A 20,176-nucleotide genomic window follows, 5' to 3' on the forward strand; every position below is an offset into this window, starting at 1 on the left:
ATATCAAAAAAGGATGTGAAAGAAACAAAGTTTAAAGAAGATACATACATACAACCCTATGCATAGAGGTCATTCTTATATTGAAAAAGTATGTGAAAGAAAAAACAAAATTTAAAGAAAATACATACATGAAAAGCTTAGTGAACTTACTCTATGAAGGCTGTTTGAAAGATTGTAATAATGTACAAAACAAGCTAGGCTATAGATGAAAGCGTTTACAAATCTTTATCAAACATATGATCCCCTTCCTAAAAAACTATAAAGGGAAAAAAATGTGCTTCAAGTAAGTAAGCCAGCTTACCATATCTCTAAATAAGAACTTTCTACAAACTAGCATTTTTATAAAATCTCTTATCCTTGTCTAATTTCAAATTACTCTTCCTAGAATTTATTCTCAAGAATGCCATTTCTTTTTCCTTGAATTCTATTAGTATTTGATTCTCATCATAATATCTTTTATACATGTCTTGTGCATTCTTCATGCATATACTTTTATAAATTTCATCTCTTTTTTCATCTTCTCTGATGTTTCTTTATAAATTTTAGAATGCACATAGTAATATTTTTCTTAATATGTCCATTTTACTTTAATCTCACTCACATAAAAAAAGTTGAGATCTACCAATCTTATTGTTAGCCAAGAAATCCTCTTCAAGCATACTCATCATGATGTCAAAAGGTAAACATTTCACAACTCATTTGTCTAGGCAAGGATTGTGAGCTTTTGTCTAGGCAGGGATCCTGAGCTTTTGCATGATCAGGTCGAAGGGGGTCCTCCCACTCTCCAAAAGTATGACTTATCTTGGTCAAAGCAAGAGAGAACCTCCATCTTAGACTCCTCCCTAGACATCTCACTAGAGATATCCCCATGGCCATCATCCATTTCAATTTTATCCTCTTGAAGAGTTTGGCACATGGGTAAGAACCCCTCATGAGCCTCCTTTGGCAACAACAAAGAGGCAAAGTGTCACCATCGTTGCTCTGTTTCTAAAGCCCCTCCATGTCTTGGGAAGGCAAGTCAACAATCTGGGCATTTTATGTGTTCACCCTTCCAAGTTCTCCTTCTTATATCTGCCTCCACTTGTTTTCGTTCTCCATTAAGTTACCAATTTTTCCTCTTTCTTTTGCATGGCCATCGTTTCCTTCTTTTTATTGGCATCCATCTTCACCATATAATCCCTTACATATTTCTCGATATTTTTACACCCATAACAATCATTATGGAATGAGGAGAAGGCCATCGGTTGCTTGTTACCTCCCACTCTCGTGTCTAGATCCAATCCTTAAGGAATGAGGAGAAAGCCACCGGTTCTCCTGCTCCCATGTTTAGACCACAAATGCCAAAACTTGATGCTCCACATTCCACAACAAACAAATCTTCACATCTACTCCAAAGAAAAGGTATTGTTGCCTAGGAACAAAAATCACTCTCGCCAAGCATATTCACAATGCTATGAATGTGAATTTTGGAGATACATAAGTAATAATTCATTGAAAGTAACCCATAGATAACATGAGAGAAGTTCCTCCCCAGAGGTCCCATGGCATAGAAAAAGCAAAATACATATTTTCCTAATGCCACCTCTACAACAAAGTCATACACAATGTCTTTGGATGTGCACATAGCTAAGTAGAAACCCTTCTTGAGAGTTAGAAATTTTTTAATAGAAGATCCACCTCAGATCTCATGACAACATATGTCATGGGTTTACCCATGAAGTACAATAGACTCCCAATTCCACATGATTTTCCAAACAATCTACTACCACATCTAGATCACAATCAAAGGATTTCTCTCCTAGCTTTCTTTGTTAATCTCGATTAAGCACTAAAGAGAAATGCCTTTGGAAGCTTGCAACAACAAAGGTTGTTGGTCTTAGTCACCAAACCTCATTTTCTTAGATCCATAGAACCAAAAGATAAAGTGAAGGCAAAAGACTTAGCTTGGATAGTATGAGGGTTTTCTTTTGTGCATATTGGCTTACCTAGGCATCCAGAAGGCACACAATAATCTTTATTATAAAGCACTTCAAAAGAATAGATACATACTAGGAGCTATTATAAGAAAATTTAACCAATGATAGTAATTTTGTCAATGTGTGTGCCTTTCATTTACGTACATTCTAAGCATGTCTACTAACACTTGAACTCTTTTGGTCTCTCCATATATCTACATATGAAAAGCGATATGCATTCTCAATTAAGGACCAATAGCTTTGAAAGTAGCTTGCCAAAGTTAGAGGTGAATTATAAATCTCTATCAAAGACAATGTTCGTATGTGATCGATGAAGTCTAAATATCTCCTCTATTCACATTTTAACAACCCTTAATGCTCCATTTGTCTTCTTCATATAAAAAGGAAGTGAGATATCTTGGTTAGCTAACCAACCACCATAAAGATGGTATCATAGCCTACTTTAGAAGTGGTAATCTAGTAGTAAAAACCATTCATATTATTTCCATTGCTTATGAGAAATATCTAATGGCTTTTACTCTCTAGAAGTCCTTATTTGATTCAACTTCACTCCTTGGTGATGGAAGCACTCGTTCACATTCTCAATAACATCCCTCTTCAACCCAAGCCAAAAATTTCTAATAAGTATTGTTAAATCTCAATGCTTAGTGATAGCCCTCATTAGTCTAGAAAAAAACTTTCTAGTAAATCTTGTTGAATCTTATATGACTAGAAAATGATCTACAAAATACTTTTTAAAATTTCTAGAACATTCAACACACACACATACTATTTGCTTCAAGTAAATCTTATCATCAATAATTTTGAACTTTTTAGCAAGTAATTCATTGCCTTCACTCAAACACTACAACGTTATTAGGCATTATTGACACTTATTTTGTTAGCATTAATTTTCTACAATCATAGTATAATGTAGCTTAATTTATGGAAAGCTTATATCCAAGTCTAGCATATTAATGCATCCTTTCAACAAATAGCTTATATCCAAGTCTAGCATATTAATGCATCCTTTCAACAAATAGCTTATATCTAAGCCTAGCATATTAAATGAAAGCCCCCATTCCACTACTTGATGAGGTGGATGCATTATCTTCATCATTATGACGATGAGATGGTGACATGTCCCATTAATTCCACTACTTGATGAGGTGGATGCATCATCGTCATCATTATGACATGGCCCATCAATTTCATTTATTGAAATCAAAGCTAGTGGGTTTCTTCCATCTGTTGGTGGGCATCGTTGTTATATGCACATTATGTGTGCATATACTAGGAGGCTAACCCACATTAGGCTTGTGAGCATGGGAGCATGGGTTAGGACTAACCTTAAGGGTTAAGGTTAGGGTCAGGCATCCAAGCGTCACACATGGGAGATGGAGAGTCAAGAGTCACTTGAGGGCCCTCCTATATAATAGGGACATGGGGGCACACTCAAGGGAGGCTTAGGCTATGGTCTCTTGATGTTATCTTGAGGCTAAGGCTATGTTATCTTGAGGCTTAGGCTATGTTATCTTGAGACTAGGTTATGATATGATGTTCTCTTGTAAAGAGGATTATATCTACTCACCTACCATTTCACACTATAGCTACATGCTACTGGATTGGAGTTATACCTCTTGATGGTATGGGACATCAAGGTAAAGGTATGATGTACATTATAATTCATGTGTGCATCCCTTGGGCTCGGGGGTGGTCAGGTTCTCAGAATGCACACCTGTGATATTTCTCAAAACTTGCCAATTACACCCCATAATCATTATTCATGTGTATACGTCTTAGAATATACACGCTTAGTGCCAAAAAATCAGCCTTCCAACTGCATTACATTATAAAATTTATACTATAACCCAATAAAATTTCAATAATCATGAAGAATCACACTCAACACATCTTGTCAAAGTAGGATCTGTACTTATATCCTCTTGCATATCCCCTTATAGAAAAAGGCTTTACTTACTTGGTAGTTGCATCCCCTTGTAGAAAACAACTTTACACGTACATGGTAGTTGCATCCTCTTACAGAAATTTTTTTTACTTCCAAGGTAGTTACATCCCCTTTCATACTCCCATTCCTCTATCATGACCACCTCTCCCTCATTTTCAATCAATTATATAAAAATATTTACTTATATGGTAGTTATGTCCCCTTGCATAGTCCCATTCCTCTCTCATGACCACCTCTCCCTTCTTTTTAGCTTGCTCCATGGCCTCTTAAATCTCTATCCAATATTACAATCCTTTGGAAGGATCGATAAGAATTTTGGGTATTCCATATGCGGTTATGTGCCCTCTTAAATTATCTTCTCTTTTCTACCCTTCTTTTCCTTCTTCATATTTATTATTCACTTTCTCATCCACAAAATTTTAAGGAGATAAAATGTATTTCCATCACAAAATTGTTTAGGAGAAAAAATGTATTCTCCTTTTTTTTAAATTATCCCTTCATATGTGGCACATGTTGAGAAGAATGCAAGGGAGAGGATGAGCTTGAGCTCCTTGCAAGCAAACACACATACACAAGAGTAAAACACACACACATAAGAGATATAGATGACTAAATTTTCTTCTATTCTATTCTCTTCTCTAAAACCATAACATAAAGAGATAAAAGTACATGCTAAAAGGGAAATTACACTCCTAATATAACATACAAAGGTCAGTCCCCATAGTGTGAGCTTGACTACATAAAATGGTGTTATAACTATGTCATAACTCTAGTACACCAAAGTGGTTGTCACACAGCCTAACAGCGTCCATTATCTCACAAACCAAGCTAGTGGCATAAGTGTGGAAGCTATTATCCAATCAAGTCATCAATGTTTGTAGGACTACTTGAGCTCGATATCTCAACACTCTCCCTTAAGCTCCTAAACTTGCGAAGCTTCTTTGTACCCAAAGCCTTCTCGAAGATGTTAGCCACTTGATCCTCTATGCTGATATATAGCAAATCCACATCACTTACTAGAACATTCTCTCTCATAAAACGATACCGCACCTTAATGTGCTTTGTTCTAGCATGATAGACTAGGTTTCTAGTCATGCTACTCATGTTACAATAAATAACAATGGCCCTATCCATGGGCTCACCCATATCACCAAGTAGCTTTTAAAACCAATCTACCTCATAAGATGCCATAACAGTGCTTGAGTACTCTACCCCTATACTCTATCTTTGTACTTAAAAAGAAACTGTCGATTAGTTCTTGCTGCTCTAACTCATATCAGCACTCCCAAAAGAAAACATAAAGCTACTCATAGATCTCCTGTGTCTGAGACACTACCAGCCTAATTAGCTATACCCATGTAGATGTATCTCTCTACCAACCTCATAGAAAAGTCCATAATTAACAATGGACTTTATGTATCTAAGAATTCGTCTAGCTACATCCAAGTGTGACTTCCATGGGGCCTACAAAATTGACTCACAAGTCTAATAGCATAGTTCAAATATGACCTAATAATGGTAATATAGATCAAGCTACCCATAATGCGCCTTTACATAGTGGGGTCCTCCAACATCTCACCTGTATCTATGCAAAGCTTAGTGTTCTACTCCAATGGTAGAGTAAAATAGGCTTACAGCTTATATCATACCATACTTGGACAACATGTCCAAGCTATATTACCTCTATAATAACAAATTCCATTAGGTGATCTCACCACCTCTATACTAGGAAAATTTTGTAGCTTACCAAAATCTTCATCTCAAATTTTTACTTCAAAAGCATATTGACATCATGTATGTCAACATCGCTATCACTAGCGCTAATCAAGTCATCTACATAAATTACTAATAACATGATTCCTCTTTTTACCTTTTTTACATATTTGCATTAGATATCTAAATCCAATGGTAATAAGATACTCCCCGATCTTGCTTGACTATGCTCTGGGAGCTTGATTTAAACCATATAAGGCTTTGTATAACTTGCACACAAAATCTAGATGTGCATCACTTTCATAAAACTAATGGCTACATCATGTGAACTTCTTCTTGTAATCAACATGCAAGAACGAATTCTTTATGTCCATCTGATTTAAAGACCAACCCTTTGCTCTGTAGCCTTAGCAATGATAGCTCTCACGGTTTATATTCTTACTCCTCATAGCTTATGCCATATATCTGCGCATAACCCAAGCTTGCCTTATATCTATTCACAAATCCTTCTAAGCTATGCTTGACATTACCTTATACCTATTCACATATCCATTTGAGTTATTCTTGACTTTGTACACCCATGTATATCTAATTTTTTTCTTCTTATCGCTCGTGAGGTAAAAACACTAATTTCCATGTCGCATTTGTATCCAATGTTGCCAACTCCTCATCCATGGCATCTTTCCCATTTCTAATTTCTAAGTACCTGCTCAAAATAAGTGGGCTCTATCTCATGTGTTGCCAACTAATCTTGCCTTAATAACTATTCACAGATCCATTTGAGTTATGCTTGACCTTGTACACCCACTTATATCTAATTTTCTTCTTATCCTTAGGCAAAGACACTAATTATTATGTCGCATTTGTATCTAATGCTACCATCTTCTCATCCATGGCATCTTTCCATTTCTGATTTTTAAGTGCTTGCTCAAAACGAGTGATCTCTATCTCTTGTATTGCTTTAACCATGTAAGCATAGTGATGGGTTGTATATCCATATATCTCAACCTCTCAACAAGGTATCTACCTCAAGTAGACTTGCATACACTTGGATCACTATCAATTATCCTCAAAACAACCATGGTTCTCAATGCACCAGGAATAACCACTAATGGAATGCCAAGCTTCTCATCAAGGATCTACTCGGAGACACTAGATTCACTATCCACATAAGAGTGACTTGTTGATAAATCATGCACAAAATGTTGATCTACCTATTTCTTCTCTTTGCATGACACATATGTACGAGCACCTATAGTACCATGAGTTCATGCATCTACATTCCTTTCATATATCCTCAACCTGTGTGACCATGGACTAACACTAGATCCACTACTAGAGGAATCTCCAAGTCCACTAAAGCACTTGTGAGTGTTGCTTTACATGTGGGACTTAATAATTAGTTCTTACATCTACATCTTCAGTTGCCTTTAGTGGTGCATACCAGCTACTCATCTCGTCTCAAAGATAACATCTCCGCTTACTTGAAACTCATGAGTGGTAGGGTTATAGCATCTATAACCTTTCTGCTCCGATGCATAACGAATGAAGATACATTTCTTTGCCTTTGGATCCAACTTAATTCTCACTTCATCTCACGAACACGCACATATATAATATACCCAAACACTTTCAAGTGAGAAACATCTGGTTTTATGGTTGTAAACTTTTATTTAGAGACCATGAATAGATGTAATGGGAGTCCTATTCATAATGTAAATAATGATTACTACTACTTCAGTCCAAAAATCATCTAGTATATCCTATTTAGACATTAAGGCACGAGAAACTTCTGTAATGTGCCTGTTTTTTCTTTCTGCAAATACCATTCTATTGTGAAGTGTACATGCATGTGAATTGCCTCTTGATTCCCTACTTTTTTCCTCACCATCCGATCTTAGGCATTTGATGTGCATACATTTTTCCTTCTCAACTAAGTCTTTAAATCTCTGAAAGTAAAAAAACCCTCTCTTTTCTACTTCATAAAGTAAACGCACACTTTTGTGGTGTGATTTTATCAATGAATATAACATAATACCTCTAACTTGTAATTGTTTGCAGTCTTGGTCGGTCTCCCCATACATCCAAATGTATAATTTTTTATATCATTTTGCTTTTTACAAAGAGTTCTTTGAAATGTGCCCTAGTTTGCTATAATAATAGCACTCCATGCTATTTGTATTTTGATTTCTTTGCTAACCACTTCAGCCTTCTCTGGCTCCCCCTACCTCTAAAGTGGCCTCTTTTAAATGCATGAGACTAATTTTCTTCTTCTTGCTGTTGCTTTTAATTTTGATTTCCAAAGTAACCACCACCACGTCCTCTAGATGACGAGCTGCCTCTACCTCTAGTTGTAAATGAGTAGAAGGCATGCTCGTGTGAGTTTCCAGAGGATGAACCTCCCCCAATATTCATCTTCACACAGATGAGGATTCTTAAAAAATCAAGAAAGTTCTCTCGAACTCTAATGGAGGTCTGGAACTTCTACAAGACCATTCAAGGTCAATGAATGAACTCCCAATTTTCCTTTTCCATCATCCTGAATTTATAAGCCTCGAAATTATTTTTGTCCAACTTTCAGCACTCAAGATTTGAGACAAGCTATCAAACATCTTTACTACCTATATAGCAACTTACTAAATAGTGCTTATAAAAACTTCTACACTTACAGAGCAGACTTGCAATCTCCAACACTTTTACAACAATATTGTAAACATGTTATATTGTAACTGTATATAGAATAGTCACACAACATACATCCACCACCATCAACTTACAAATCTTAGATTCTCTACACTGACCATCTTGCAACCAAACTTATGTTGCAACTTTGTGCGCTGAGCTAGAAATTAGGCATAGACAGTCAAAATTAACACTTCCACAAAGTACATGCAAAAAACTTACACAGTCAAAACGAGGCTTCAAATGGCCTCAAATATAAATTATAAAATCATAAAGCTTCTGCAACCTTATTTGCACAATACAATGCCCCTTTTCTTCACTGCAAAGGGCACCTAAAGATGTGATAGTGCATCTTAATATTGTGCATATTCGCCTAGTAGCTACCTATAGAGGTTTACTTACCCATGCACCACTTCCTTTGCTTGCCTCTTGCTTATCTCTTGAGCTCTTCACATAAACTGGCACTCTAATACCATGAGAAGAATGTGGGAGAGAGGATGAGCTTGAGCTCTTTGCAAGAGTGAACACACAGACACAAAAGAGAGATGGATGGCTGAAATTTCTTCTATTCTTTTCTCTTATCTACAACCATAAGAGTACATACTAAAAGGGAAAGCACTCTCCTACTATAACATATAGAGGTTAGACCTAGCATGAACCCGACTACATGAGCTGGCACTATGACTAGGCCTTAACTCTAGTGCACCTAAGTGGCTGTCACAAAGCCTGTAAACCATTAGCAACATATCTCCTATAATCTTAGCAACCCAACGAGTGACGTGAGTGCGAAAGCTATCACCCAAGCATGTCATCAATGTTCGTAGTACTAGATATCTCAACACATGTGATACCATTCATTCATCTTCTTTATTAAAGGTTAGTCATGGCACAAGACCTATTTGATTTAAATATTCCAAGATGTAAACAAGGATTATTGCACCAAGCAACCCTTTTCCATTCTCCTCTCTTGCCTTGCTCTTTATTTCACAAAACTCTTTTATGTTTTCATGAATATTTCAAGGAAGAACATCGAGTGGGGCTATGAACAATACTATATATAGCCCTCATCCATACCAATGTACCACAAGGTGCAATATTGAGTTGTGAGTATAGTTGTTGGGAATTTATCTTCAATCTACACACTACCCTTATTTCCTTAACTCATTAGGGAAAATTAGGACAGGGATGGTGGAGTACAAACTTGGAAGCTATGTTTTAGGCCCCCGTTATTCCACTAGTGGTCCCCTAGTCCTCCAACTAGCTCCTCTAGCCCCTTTACTTATCATAAGTAGTCATGGCTTATTCCCCCTATTTGTTATAACCAGGTATGGATTTATTCAACTCTCCTTTTCACCTTGGTTGGCCCTCTTTTCTATGGGTGCTAAAGACCATTAAAATTTTCAAATTGTTTTCCCTAACATGTAAAATTTTCCCTCCTAAACCATTTCCCATATGGTCCTCTATAGCAAAAATCACTATTTGCAACCCATGTATTCTCTTTCATTTAACCCACACCCTTTGCATACATTCTTGCCCTCTTACCCACATGCCTTACGTACTCTTTCTTACATATTTCTATACTCTTATCCAACTATTTCTTTACCTTCAATCCCCTTGTCCTTGCAACTATCCTCTGTCTAAGAGATTTCATTTTAGACCTTAGTGTTCATAATGTAAGAGGGGGAAACATTTTCTGAGTAAAAACTTCTAAGCATCCGATTTAAGAACAATGGAGATCTGAGAAAATCTAACCGTCAAGAATGAAATTTGACCATATGGTCACATTGTCCTCATAATTGTCTATCCTTGGATCATTAAATCAAGTAAAAATACATAATGTTTGATATAAAGCTGTGCTATACAAAAAATTACTCTTTTGGTTTATTTAGTTTCTCAAAGAAATATACACAATGATGTGTTCAAATACAAAGTAAAGACTCAAGTACAAAATGAAGACTAAACATTACAACTTTCCTCAAAATGTTCTCCAAGGCTCTTTTACCTCTTGTCAAAACCTTTTTGTGAATTCCTTAAAACTATTCTTCTCATTCTTTCCTTTCTTAAAAAGATATACACTATGCATTTTCCTAATACGATATAAAATCCCAAAATTATGACTTTTTCCATAAATTCTAAGAGGCCCTTCATCTCTTCTCAAACCTTATTTTTTGTAGAAAAATTATGCATGAGATAATTAAAAGTAGAAGTTTTCTTTAGATATGAATATTACTTATGACATAGAAAGCATAATATAAGTTGTTGAGTTTTATATCAAGTTTTTCATAGAAAACCAATATAAATGTTTCTCTTTGCATGTTATTTCCATACAAAAAATGGTATCTTTTTCTTGCATGTCAAAGCCTCAAGGTAAAAAAATGCATGACTACTACTCTTTAAACATAGTTGCTAGCGAAACTAGGTTGCTAGCGAAACTAGGTTTACGGGTTTTCAAAGTAGCAATTACTTTTACATTTAGTGTCCAAATATAGCCATTCAATCACTCAAATCAAGGCCATTTAAAAATATTAAAGGAATTAAATTTATGTATCTCATCATTTATGATAGATTTTTTCAAAAAAAAACTTGTCTATTTTTTTAAAGGCATTAACCTTATATTAGTGATATTTTGTGTAAATTTTATATCATAAATTATTATTATAAAAATAATTTCTCTTAATTATTTTTAAATATTAATGTGATTTTTTAATTAAAAATATTTATGATTTAATCTTTATTTTTGAATTATAATTTTTGAGGATAAGATTTTAAAAATTATATAAAATATTATTTAATCCACTTGAATAAGATACTTTCTTTTTTAGATGTTCTCTATCTTCTTTAGAATAAGGTATTTATGTAAACAATATAAATCTACTTAAAACACTCTACAACTTCTTTTATTCACACTGCCCTAGTATGAATCAAATAAATTTTTCTTAGTTAGGTCATATATTATGTTATCATCATAAAGGTAGAAATTAGACATGTATTCAATATAGATTAGGTAACTTATGATACTAGATTTATCATGAATATAAGTTAAATATTGGTAATAGTTTAGGAAATTAATTTTTTTATACCAACCACTCAAAAATATTGTGTAAAATATGTATCATTTCTCGATACTTACTTTAGAGACTATGCATTAGAAATATATTTCTTTGAGAAAATGATTTTTACACGAGTCTAACAAATAGCCACTCGAAAATCTTACTCTAGAGATTTTTGCTCAGGCGATGTACTCATCCATGTAAAAGATGCACAAGGTCACACAATCTTTAAAGATTTGTTGGTTTTATGCAAGGGCATGGAAACACGTGTGCCTTCAACGAGGGAGAAGAAATGAGGAATGCATTGCTCGCTTGGAAACGATGCACTCACTGCATTACTTGCGTAGAGGCGATGCACTGCATTACTCGCTTAGAGACCATGCACTGGAAATATATATCTTTGAAAAATTAGCTCAATCTCTACCTCAATGCCAATCCTAAGAGTGCAAGATGGGGGAGAGACGGAGAGGGAGAAGAGGAGAGCAAGCAACATCACTCAATGCACTCACATACACAATTCACTAGCAAGAAAGCAAAGCAAGTAAACAAGCCTCACCACAAGAGCTTAAGACTAGAAACACATGATCCACTAGCAAAGAAAGCAAGCAACAAAGAGAAAGCAAAGTAAGCAAACAACCCTCACTACAAGAGCACAACACTAGACTCATACACACAAGCAAGCAAACAAGCCTCAAGAGCACAAGACTAGACTCAATTGTGATAATGGGATTATGTGTATTCTCATTAAAGAATGACTTGCATACATGCCTCATATTTACAATGCCCGGCCACTCAAGTAATGACCAAGGGGCTAAAAACTAGAATGAGCATATCTTCTACATATAGGCTACCAGCATTACACATGTTGTACGTTGAGTAATTATGGATCAACCAGCATAACACACGTTGAGTAATTATGGATCAACTAGCATAACACACTTCATAAGCTCGATGATATCCCAAAATCATTACATGAAGTGCATTGTGTGGATACAAAACAATGTGGGAAAAAGGTGTAGCTGCGTGTCCAAAGTAATGTTAACCATTGTCATTAACATATCCCTGTCCCTAATCGTGGTTCCATCCTCGACGTGTCATAGCAAGTCACTCGATGGAGTGATCCCAATAGAAATCATAGCATGACTTTTGGTACTGAGTATTTTGATGGAAGGTCTTGTAGGACATCCAAAAAGCTCTCTCGAACGTGTCTTTAAAGGTCAGGACACTCACGTATAACAGCCAAGGGTTTGGTTCAGTTTGCGGTCTTTGTTAATATCAAAGGGAGACCTTCATTGAGCCTATGCAAATCAGGGGAATTCCACCAAGAGGATAATGATGAGCCTAAAAAAGCAGATGGTAGTGACTATGTCGAGGATCTAGCACTCTGTCATATTGCTTGATGAAGTGCCTCATCGTTCAGAGCATTGAAGCCTCGCTCGGGATCTTCACTTGGTAGCTTTGGTGGGGAAGAAGTAGATGGGGCTGACTCTAAGGTAGTGCCGTGCGTTCACAGTACTCGTGGCACAAGTGGTGCTTCAGCAAATAGGTTGCGGGTTGCTACCCCATCATGTCATGGGTAAATGGGGCAGGTGTTGGCATGAGTCCTTTTGTAGCCACTATAAGGTCTTCTTGTGGTCCTCCCAAGCCTTGAACTTTCTTCTCAAGGTAGCCCTTGATCAAGCAGATATGGATCACTTCTAGTGATAAGGTTGGTCTCTTCTCGGGAGTGAGTGGAGTATCCACCCCCAAACTCTCTAATATTCTGCATTGTTTTCTAATAGATCACGCCAGTTGATGACAATAGCGCTGCCACGTCTAAGCATAACCCAAGACCAAACAATCCACCACCAAGAGGCAGCCACCACGAGCACGAACACCACCCCCCCTCGGACACTGCAGTAAACCCCCCACCTCTTGGTATGTTGCCCCCCACAAATATCGGCCAGCGGAGGTACCTATGACAAGGTGCAACTCTAGCCTATATATGGCTCTTCTACTTCCCATGTTTCTGCATATGGGATAATCTAGCACACCTTCCAGTACATTTCATGCTCGAATTACCTCCAACACCCTCCTCCATTCAAGCCACGCGAAGGCAGGAGCGAGGGTTGCCTAGGACCACAAGCCTGAGCTCTGAAACCTTAAAATAATTTCTTGAGGTGGAAGTAGAAGCAGCAGTGGTGGATGGAGGTGGGAAGCCTACGAATGGGGGTGGTGGTAGTTGTGAGACCTCATGAAAGGTAGCTTTTGAGCTTGGAACAGCTAATAAGCCTATAGAGGGGGCTTTCAATGATGATCTTCCTCCCGTGTGGGAGAGCCTTGGTGTCCTAGTTTGGAGCCTCCCATCTTAGAGCCAATGGGGATGTCCTCGTCATCAGCAGCACGATCATCCTTGTCTTCATTATCGATGTCCTCTGCCTCCCCATTCTCCCTTTTTGCAATGATGATGGCTTCGTAACTCATAATGCTTGTGCCTCCCTATACTCTTCATCTGTGATGCCCTGAGGGAAGGCAACATGGTCTGTGTTGAAGAGATGCATAGAGATGCATCTGTTGAACACGGTCTATGTTAGAGTTGCTTCCAGACTATGTGTAGTACAAGGATGCTGATGGGAGGGTAGATGGTACTGGCTTCTGCCACCAAAGTGTGCATAGGTGTCATCATGTGAGTGCTAGCCATGCCCCCTGATCCAGTTGGATGAGGATCGAGGGGACAGGGAAATGGAATAGGCCTTTAAGGATGATGAGCTCAATGTGAACTCACCCTCGTCCAGCCTATCAGAGTAGGTGAGGGTTCTGCAACGCACCATGCTTTAAGGTTCAGTTGTGAGGGGCTGATATGTAAGTCTGAAGATGGTGGTGGGTTTGGTGAGGGAGATCTGGGAAAAAATGACAGAAGACATCTCCTTGTCAATGAAAATATTGTGTGTTGAGGAGGTTGATGAGCTGCAGGGACCTCCTGTGGTGGACAGCTCCAGGATGTTGGCAGGTGGTTTTGGGGGGGGGGGGGGGGGGAGAGAGAGAGAGAGAGAGAGAGAGAGAGAGAGAGACAGAAGCTGAGGAGGTTGGTGAAAGCCCCCATGAGCGCATCCACCTTGTGCTCATTGGTGGGAGTGGCATGTTTGTCTTGCGGGGGGGATTTGGGACTGCAAGCTTCTCCTCAAGATTGTAAATGGAGCTTTTGTTGTCAGCCAGGGTTGTTGGCCAGGGTCTTGGCAAAGATCTTCTTTTGTTTCGAGAGTTTATTGTGAAGATAATCTATGGTGGTGGCCAGTTATTTCTTTTGGCCAAGTGGTCTATGTCGGCTTGTGCCTCCTACATGTATGTGAGCTCCACTACATCTTAGCTCCTCAGGGCTTGGGCTCCTTCCAGCTCAGGTTGTAGCACCTCTCTCTCTTTTTAGGTGGTGATCTGTGCTAAGGCTTCAAGTGCACGTTCTTGCAGCTGGTCGTTGAGAGAGGAGAGCCTCGGGTTGCCCTGGCCAGCTCCACCTGGTGATCCATATAACTGCTGACAATGCCCAGGAGCTCCTGTAGCAAAGACGTGAGTCCAGCAGGGACATTTGGCATGGCTCCCTGTGAATTGTGTATGGTGGCTGTGAAGAGCTCTTGGGAGCTGAAATCTTCTTCATGGAGGGTATCCTTAGTGTTCTTGGCCTTGGCACCGGGTCAAAAAAAAGGCTTGTGCTAGGTGTTTGCCCTCTTCTCATGTTGCACAGAATCGGTAATGGGGACGGGCCTTGTGGGAGCCGCACCTGGCATGGGTTCTCGTGAGCCTCCAGTTGCCTCATGAATATGTTCCTGTGTGTGCGGTGTGTGTACGGGAAGGAGACGTTCCTCTCTTCAGAAGAGTGCTTTCTAGAAAATCCTAGCCTCTGTAAGATTCCTCCTACTCTGCTGCTCAGTGTGAGGTAGGGGAGTTGATGGTGGGTGGAGGAATATCACGGCCAAGCATGGGGGCACTCTACTGGCATCTGTAGGGGGGAGGGAGCCGCTCCCAACTGTTGTATAGTAGAGAATCCTTCAACCTGGTTAGCACAGATGCCCTGGAGCTGATGGTGGAAGTGGTCAGCCCAGTTGACCATGTGACCTTGCTTGACGCTGGCAAGGACGGAGAGGTTGCATCGATAATACCTGTCATGAAAGTGAGGGCTCCGGTAGGAATAATGAGCTCAAGCCTGGATATTTTGCCCCACTTGGTGGGACTATGGATTACATCCTTGACCAACCCCTTGAGCTCAAGACTAGATATATTGCCCCACTTGGTGGGACTACCGATTACATCCTTGACCAACCCATAGGGTTCAATGGCTCAAGGCAAGTGGAGGGCCAGACACCCTCCAGGGTGAGATGCTGGTGGTGAGCTCGTCTTCTAGAGGTTGCATCGGTTATACCTGTCATGAAAGTGAGGGCTCCGGTAGGAATAATGAGCTCAAGCCTGGATATTTTGCCCCACTTGGTGGGACTATGGATTACATCCTTGACCAACCCCTAGAGCTCAAGACTAGATATATTGCCCCACTTGGTGGGACTACCGATTACATCCTTGACCAACCCCTGCTCTCATAGGGTTCAATGGCTCAAGGCAAGTGGAAGGCCAGACACCGACGAAGGTGAGATGACGGTGGTGAGCCCGTCTTCTAGATCCCACCACGGGATAACTTCATACATGTGGAGGGATTTGATCCCCATGTAGGAAGTGCTTCAAGGCCCCCTAACCCAAGCGGTCCATGTACATCATCACCTCTGGCCACCTGACAATCTCCTAGCATGGCTCGATGTGGCAGATGACCTTGTGCTCCGCCTTCTGCATGGACTTAATGATGCAGCTGTGAATCTACCTGCCTAACCCAGAGGAGAGTTCTGTATCGCAATCACCTTGTATTCCTGCGGCCTGTGCACCTTTAGAGCCTTCCTCTTCTTGGTGTGGGAGTCTGAATGGTCTCTGAGGAGGGGTTCGATGTGGTCTCTGACATGATGATGAGCCTGTGGTAAACAGCTTGGGAATCGAAGTCTGAATGATGGTCTCTGAGGAGGTGTCTGATGCAGCCTGTGGAAAACAACTCGCTAGCTGCATAAGGATCTACACAGATGATATACAACTGTCTTACCAGTTTGCCATCGCAGGATCTACAAAGTCCATGCAAAAATCTTGGACAAGGCTAAACGGTCCGCTTATCTGTGTGTCACCTAGAATACTATCACTAATGGTTCCTCGTTTATTGTTCTACAGGCCATAAGCAATTTCCAAATTCCCATGGTGGATTGAAATCTTAAGTACTTTGATTACGCAATAATAATTCCTCTTATATTTAATCCTTAATCCCTCTTTTAATTAAGCTTTTAATTGCACGTGATTAAGCATATACCTGGGCGGGTGGTGGCGCAATCGTGGACACATGGGCGAAGGTACGTGGCTGGAAGAGCAAAGCAGGAGACGGATGTCACAGGCGACAAAAGCTGGCACATAACAATCGGCCAGCTGGGCGGGGCTGTGAGGGTGGCTAGCTAACGGCTCTCTGTCCGTGTCCGTGGCACATCCATTGGGAGACTTCTCTCTATGAAAGATAATCTCTATGACATCTTGTTACGTTTTGTCTGTGCGCGCGCTCGGGGGGGGGGGGGGGGGGGGGGGGGGGGGGGGCGCGGCCGGGCGGCCGGGGATTATGATACGCCATCAGGGTGTGGGTGCAGTTGGATGTGGGTGCGGTGTGGTAATGTGACATGGATGTGGTACCGAGAACGGGAGCCCACAAGAAATAGCCTCCTTCCTTTTGGACTCATAATGTCAAAACCATAACCCCACTCTCCAACCCCTTCACTTTTTCAAGTCGATTTCTCAACCTTCTCTTTATGCGAACCTCTCAACGGTCAATTTAACATTCCATCGACTACAATCTTAAGCTATAGAGAGTTCTCTCTCATCATATTCAGCTAGCAAAGGCTCATTGAAAAGCTTAAAGATTCCCAAACTCGAAGGCAAGTGCAAATTAATGAGAGCGCGCCATAATAAATAGCAACAAGAATCCACAACAAGAAGGAAAGAGTAATCTTAATCATGTAAATAGAAGTCCTTTACAATGTGGATAAATTGGCTTTTGTACTATAGAATGTAGATAAATTGGCTTATGTACAAAGAGAGAAGGACACTACACACGTCTTTAACCATTGACTTAATTGTACCTTAGTCTACTCTATCGTTCTATAATTTATGAAGATGAGTGAAAGACTTGCCTAAAATGGCATCCATCAACTATAGTCTACAAAATGCAAAACAATTATCAAGCACGTGTAACGACAACTCTCCAAGAAAAAAATGTTGAAAAAAGGAAATCAGATTCAACGGATAAATTTGAGACAGCAAAAGTAGAATTCAAGTAACTCAATTGTGACCATTCTCACAATACAACGTAGCTCATCACAAGCAAACTGGCGGTAACCAGAACAACAACCTTTATAAGTCTTGCAGGTTAAGGGGGGTCAGATACACTGCATGTGTCAACATAAGAGTGTGATTCTACATGAAGCATTACGTGTGGTCCAAAACGCATGCGTGGGTTAATATAATAAAAGACACGGAGCATATGCCAAAAAGGCCCAGTTCATTAGACACCTGATGGGATTACTGCACAAACCCTTGTACAGAAACCCTAAAACCATGCTAAACCAGTCAGCGTCAACAAGCTATTTCAAGAGATGTTTTTGTATTGATAAAGGGCCAAAAAAAGAAGGATGGCGTGCCACATGATTGAATTTCCTGTTATAAAAGGCTTGTGAGGTCTGCAGACCCATTATGCTCCCCGAAATCTTGAGCTTATCCAAGCCTTGTCAGCTGTTGCACCATGATCCATTAATTTGTGTATCCTTGAGGAGAGCTCTTCTGCCTGGAAATAAAAGCTTACAAAACTCAATTCATTGGATGAAAAATTGTCCCTACCTTCCTATTGCCTGGCACCAGTCACCAAAAAGGAAACCAAAGTTTTACTTATATGTTGTTTCCTGCTCTACTTGCCCTGCCAGCTTTGATGAAAAGCTTACCTTATCATCGATCCAAACCAGTGAACTAAGCTGATTATTCAAAATCCGCACGACGACATCAATGGGGCTACTACCATCAGCCAAGCCCAATTCTCCCACCTGCAATCAAGCCAGGTAGATTTGAACAAGCATAAAAAGAGTATGACCAATTAGAAAGGAACCTATAACACAAGACTCACTTCCTTCTGGAAACTTAGCTCAGACTCTAGTAAATCCACCATCAGCAAGTGCTCTTCATGTAATCTTCACAAGGCTTATGAAATAAATACACCCCAAAATAGTCCACTCTCAATTGATGCCCTACAACTAAAAGAACAAGACCTCCACAGCTGAGCGCCAGTTTTGGCAACCAAAACAACCACAGCCACATCCTCAAATTCGACAACCACTAGATCAAATGCAGTGCAAAAGAATGCCACTGAACCCTTGGGAAACTTGAACCTCGTGAAAAGGGTAGGAATAACCAAAAAATGCATTTGCTCAACATGCAGACCCAACAAGGGAACATACAGTTGTCACATGATCTGAGCAGCCACCGCCCACAGCAGGGGCAAGGACCATTGACACATGCACTCACTAAAAATCACCCATCCAAAAAACAAAAAGGGTGGATCCAACATACCAAGGGTGATCTGACCAGTGCCTATTTCTATTCGTTTGCCCGAAGAAGATACGGGAGCGGACGGGCTTCCAATCTCCTTTTTTCTTCCTCACTAGGATCCTATGGAAGGTGGCCTTAGAGCAGCCTTCAACGAGATTATGACTACAAGTGCCACGCCAGAGAGACTTTTAAAGAATCTGATTCACTTGATTCCTAAGGAGAGTGGCAACAAATTGGAGATTCAGCAGTGCAGACCCATCACCCTCCTCGGGACCGCCTATAAGATTTTGGCCAAGGCCATTAGCCGGAGACTTCAGCCCCTCCCCCCCCCCCCCAGACTTGACTCATGATACTCAAACAGGTTTTGTTCAAGATCGGAGCATTCTGGACGTCTTCACTTTCTGGGAGTCAAGGAATAGACGTATTTGTTTCATATCCATGTATGTACATTGTAGAGTGAGGCCCAATGTCGCAAACAACCGACAGCTTCGACCAAGATGCAACAACAGGATGTCATAGTGCTCCTTCTGGATTTGACTAACACAGTGAAAGAAATTACTTTTATATAAACTGACAAAACGACAAAAATTGCTTCAAAAGCAAGCACAGCACCTGACTCATGTTAATGTTTTCAATTGTCTCTCTAATTTGTTCACCCATTTGCTCCAGCTCTCTTTCAAGATGCTCACTTTGTTCAAACCTACATATTCATAGTAAAGAAGTTAGAGAATTGCAAAAAAAGAAAATGAAATTGATGTCTTAACAGCTTTAACAACACCATAGTCGAAAGGCATGAAATAAAAACAAAAAAAAAATCATGTTTGGTGAAACTCTACCCTCCATTAGTCCACTTCATATTGCACTTAATCCTCAGTGATTTCATGTTGAAAAAGGTAGCAGCAGTCAATTAGAAGAGGAACACAGCTATTCACAAAGTAACATAACTATTGGCATATATGCTATGAGTAGTGCCACATGTGAACATGCACTAACCAAGGGCACTTTTCTCCCTTTGGGTTTCTCCCCTTGGATATTAGGTGTGAAAGGACACCACTCATTTATAGTATTTTGATATTGTGGAGTCAACCCCCAAGCTCCACACATTGTATGCTATCTTCTTTGTGTGAGCATCAATCAACATCTCTCTAAGAGTGTGCTTGCTGCTGTGT

The 20,176-nt window shown here is 39.7% G+C and overlaps 1 protein-coding gene across 2 annotated transcripts in view; it reads right to left on the reverse strand.

Annotated features, from left to right (window-relative positions):
- Window positions 1–17,737: 17,737 nt before the first annotated feature.
- Window positions 17,738–20,176, reverse strand: part of EMB2766 (structural constituent of nuclear pore) — a 66,023-nt gene continuing 63,584 nt past the window's right edge. For both annotated transcript variants that reach the window (XM_086800843.1, XM_086800844.1), the window contains exons 7-9: window positions 19,620–19,707; window positions 18,407–18,505; window positions 17,738–18,252 (exon numbers count right to left, since the gene is read on the reverse strand). In XM_086800843.1, coding sequence (XP_086656969.1) covers window positions 18,160–18,252; window positions 18,407–18,505; window positions 19,620–19,707 — 280 coding nt within the window. In that variant the 3' untranslated portion in view covers window positions 17,738–18,159. The remainder of the gene's footprint in view (window positions 18,253–18,406; window positions 18,506–19,619; window positions 19,708–20,176) is intronic.

The sequence above is a fragment of the Cibotium barometz genome, chromosome 7 (genome assembly GCF_041138505.1).
Source record: "Cibotium barometz isolate CiBa-2024 chromosome 7, ASM4113850v1, whole genome shotgun sequence".
Classification (NCBI taxonomy): domain Eukaryota; kingdom Viridiplantae; phylum Streptophyta; class Polypodiopsida; order Cyatheales; family Cibotiaceae; genus Cibotium; species Cibotium barometz.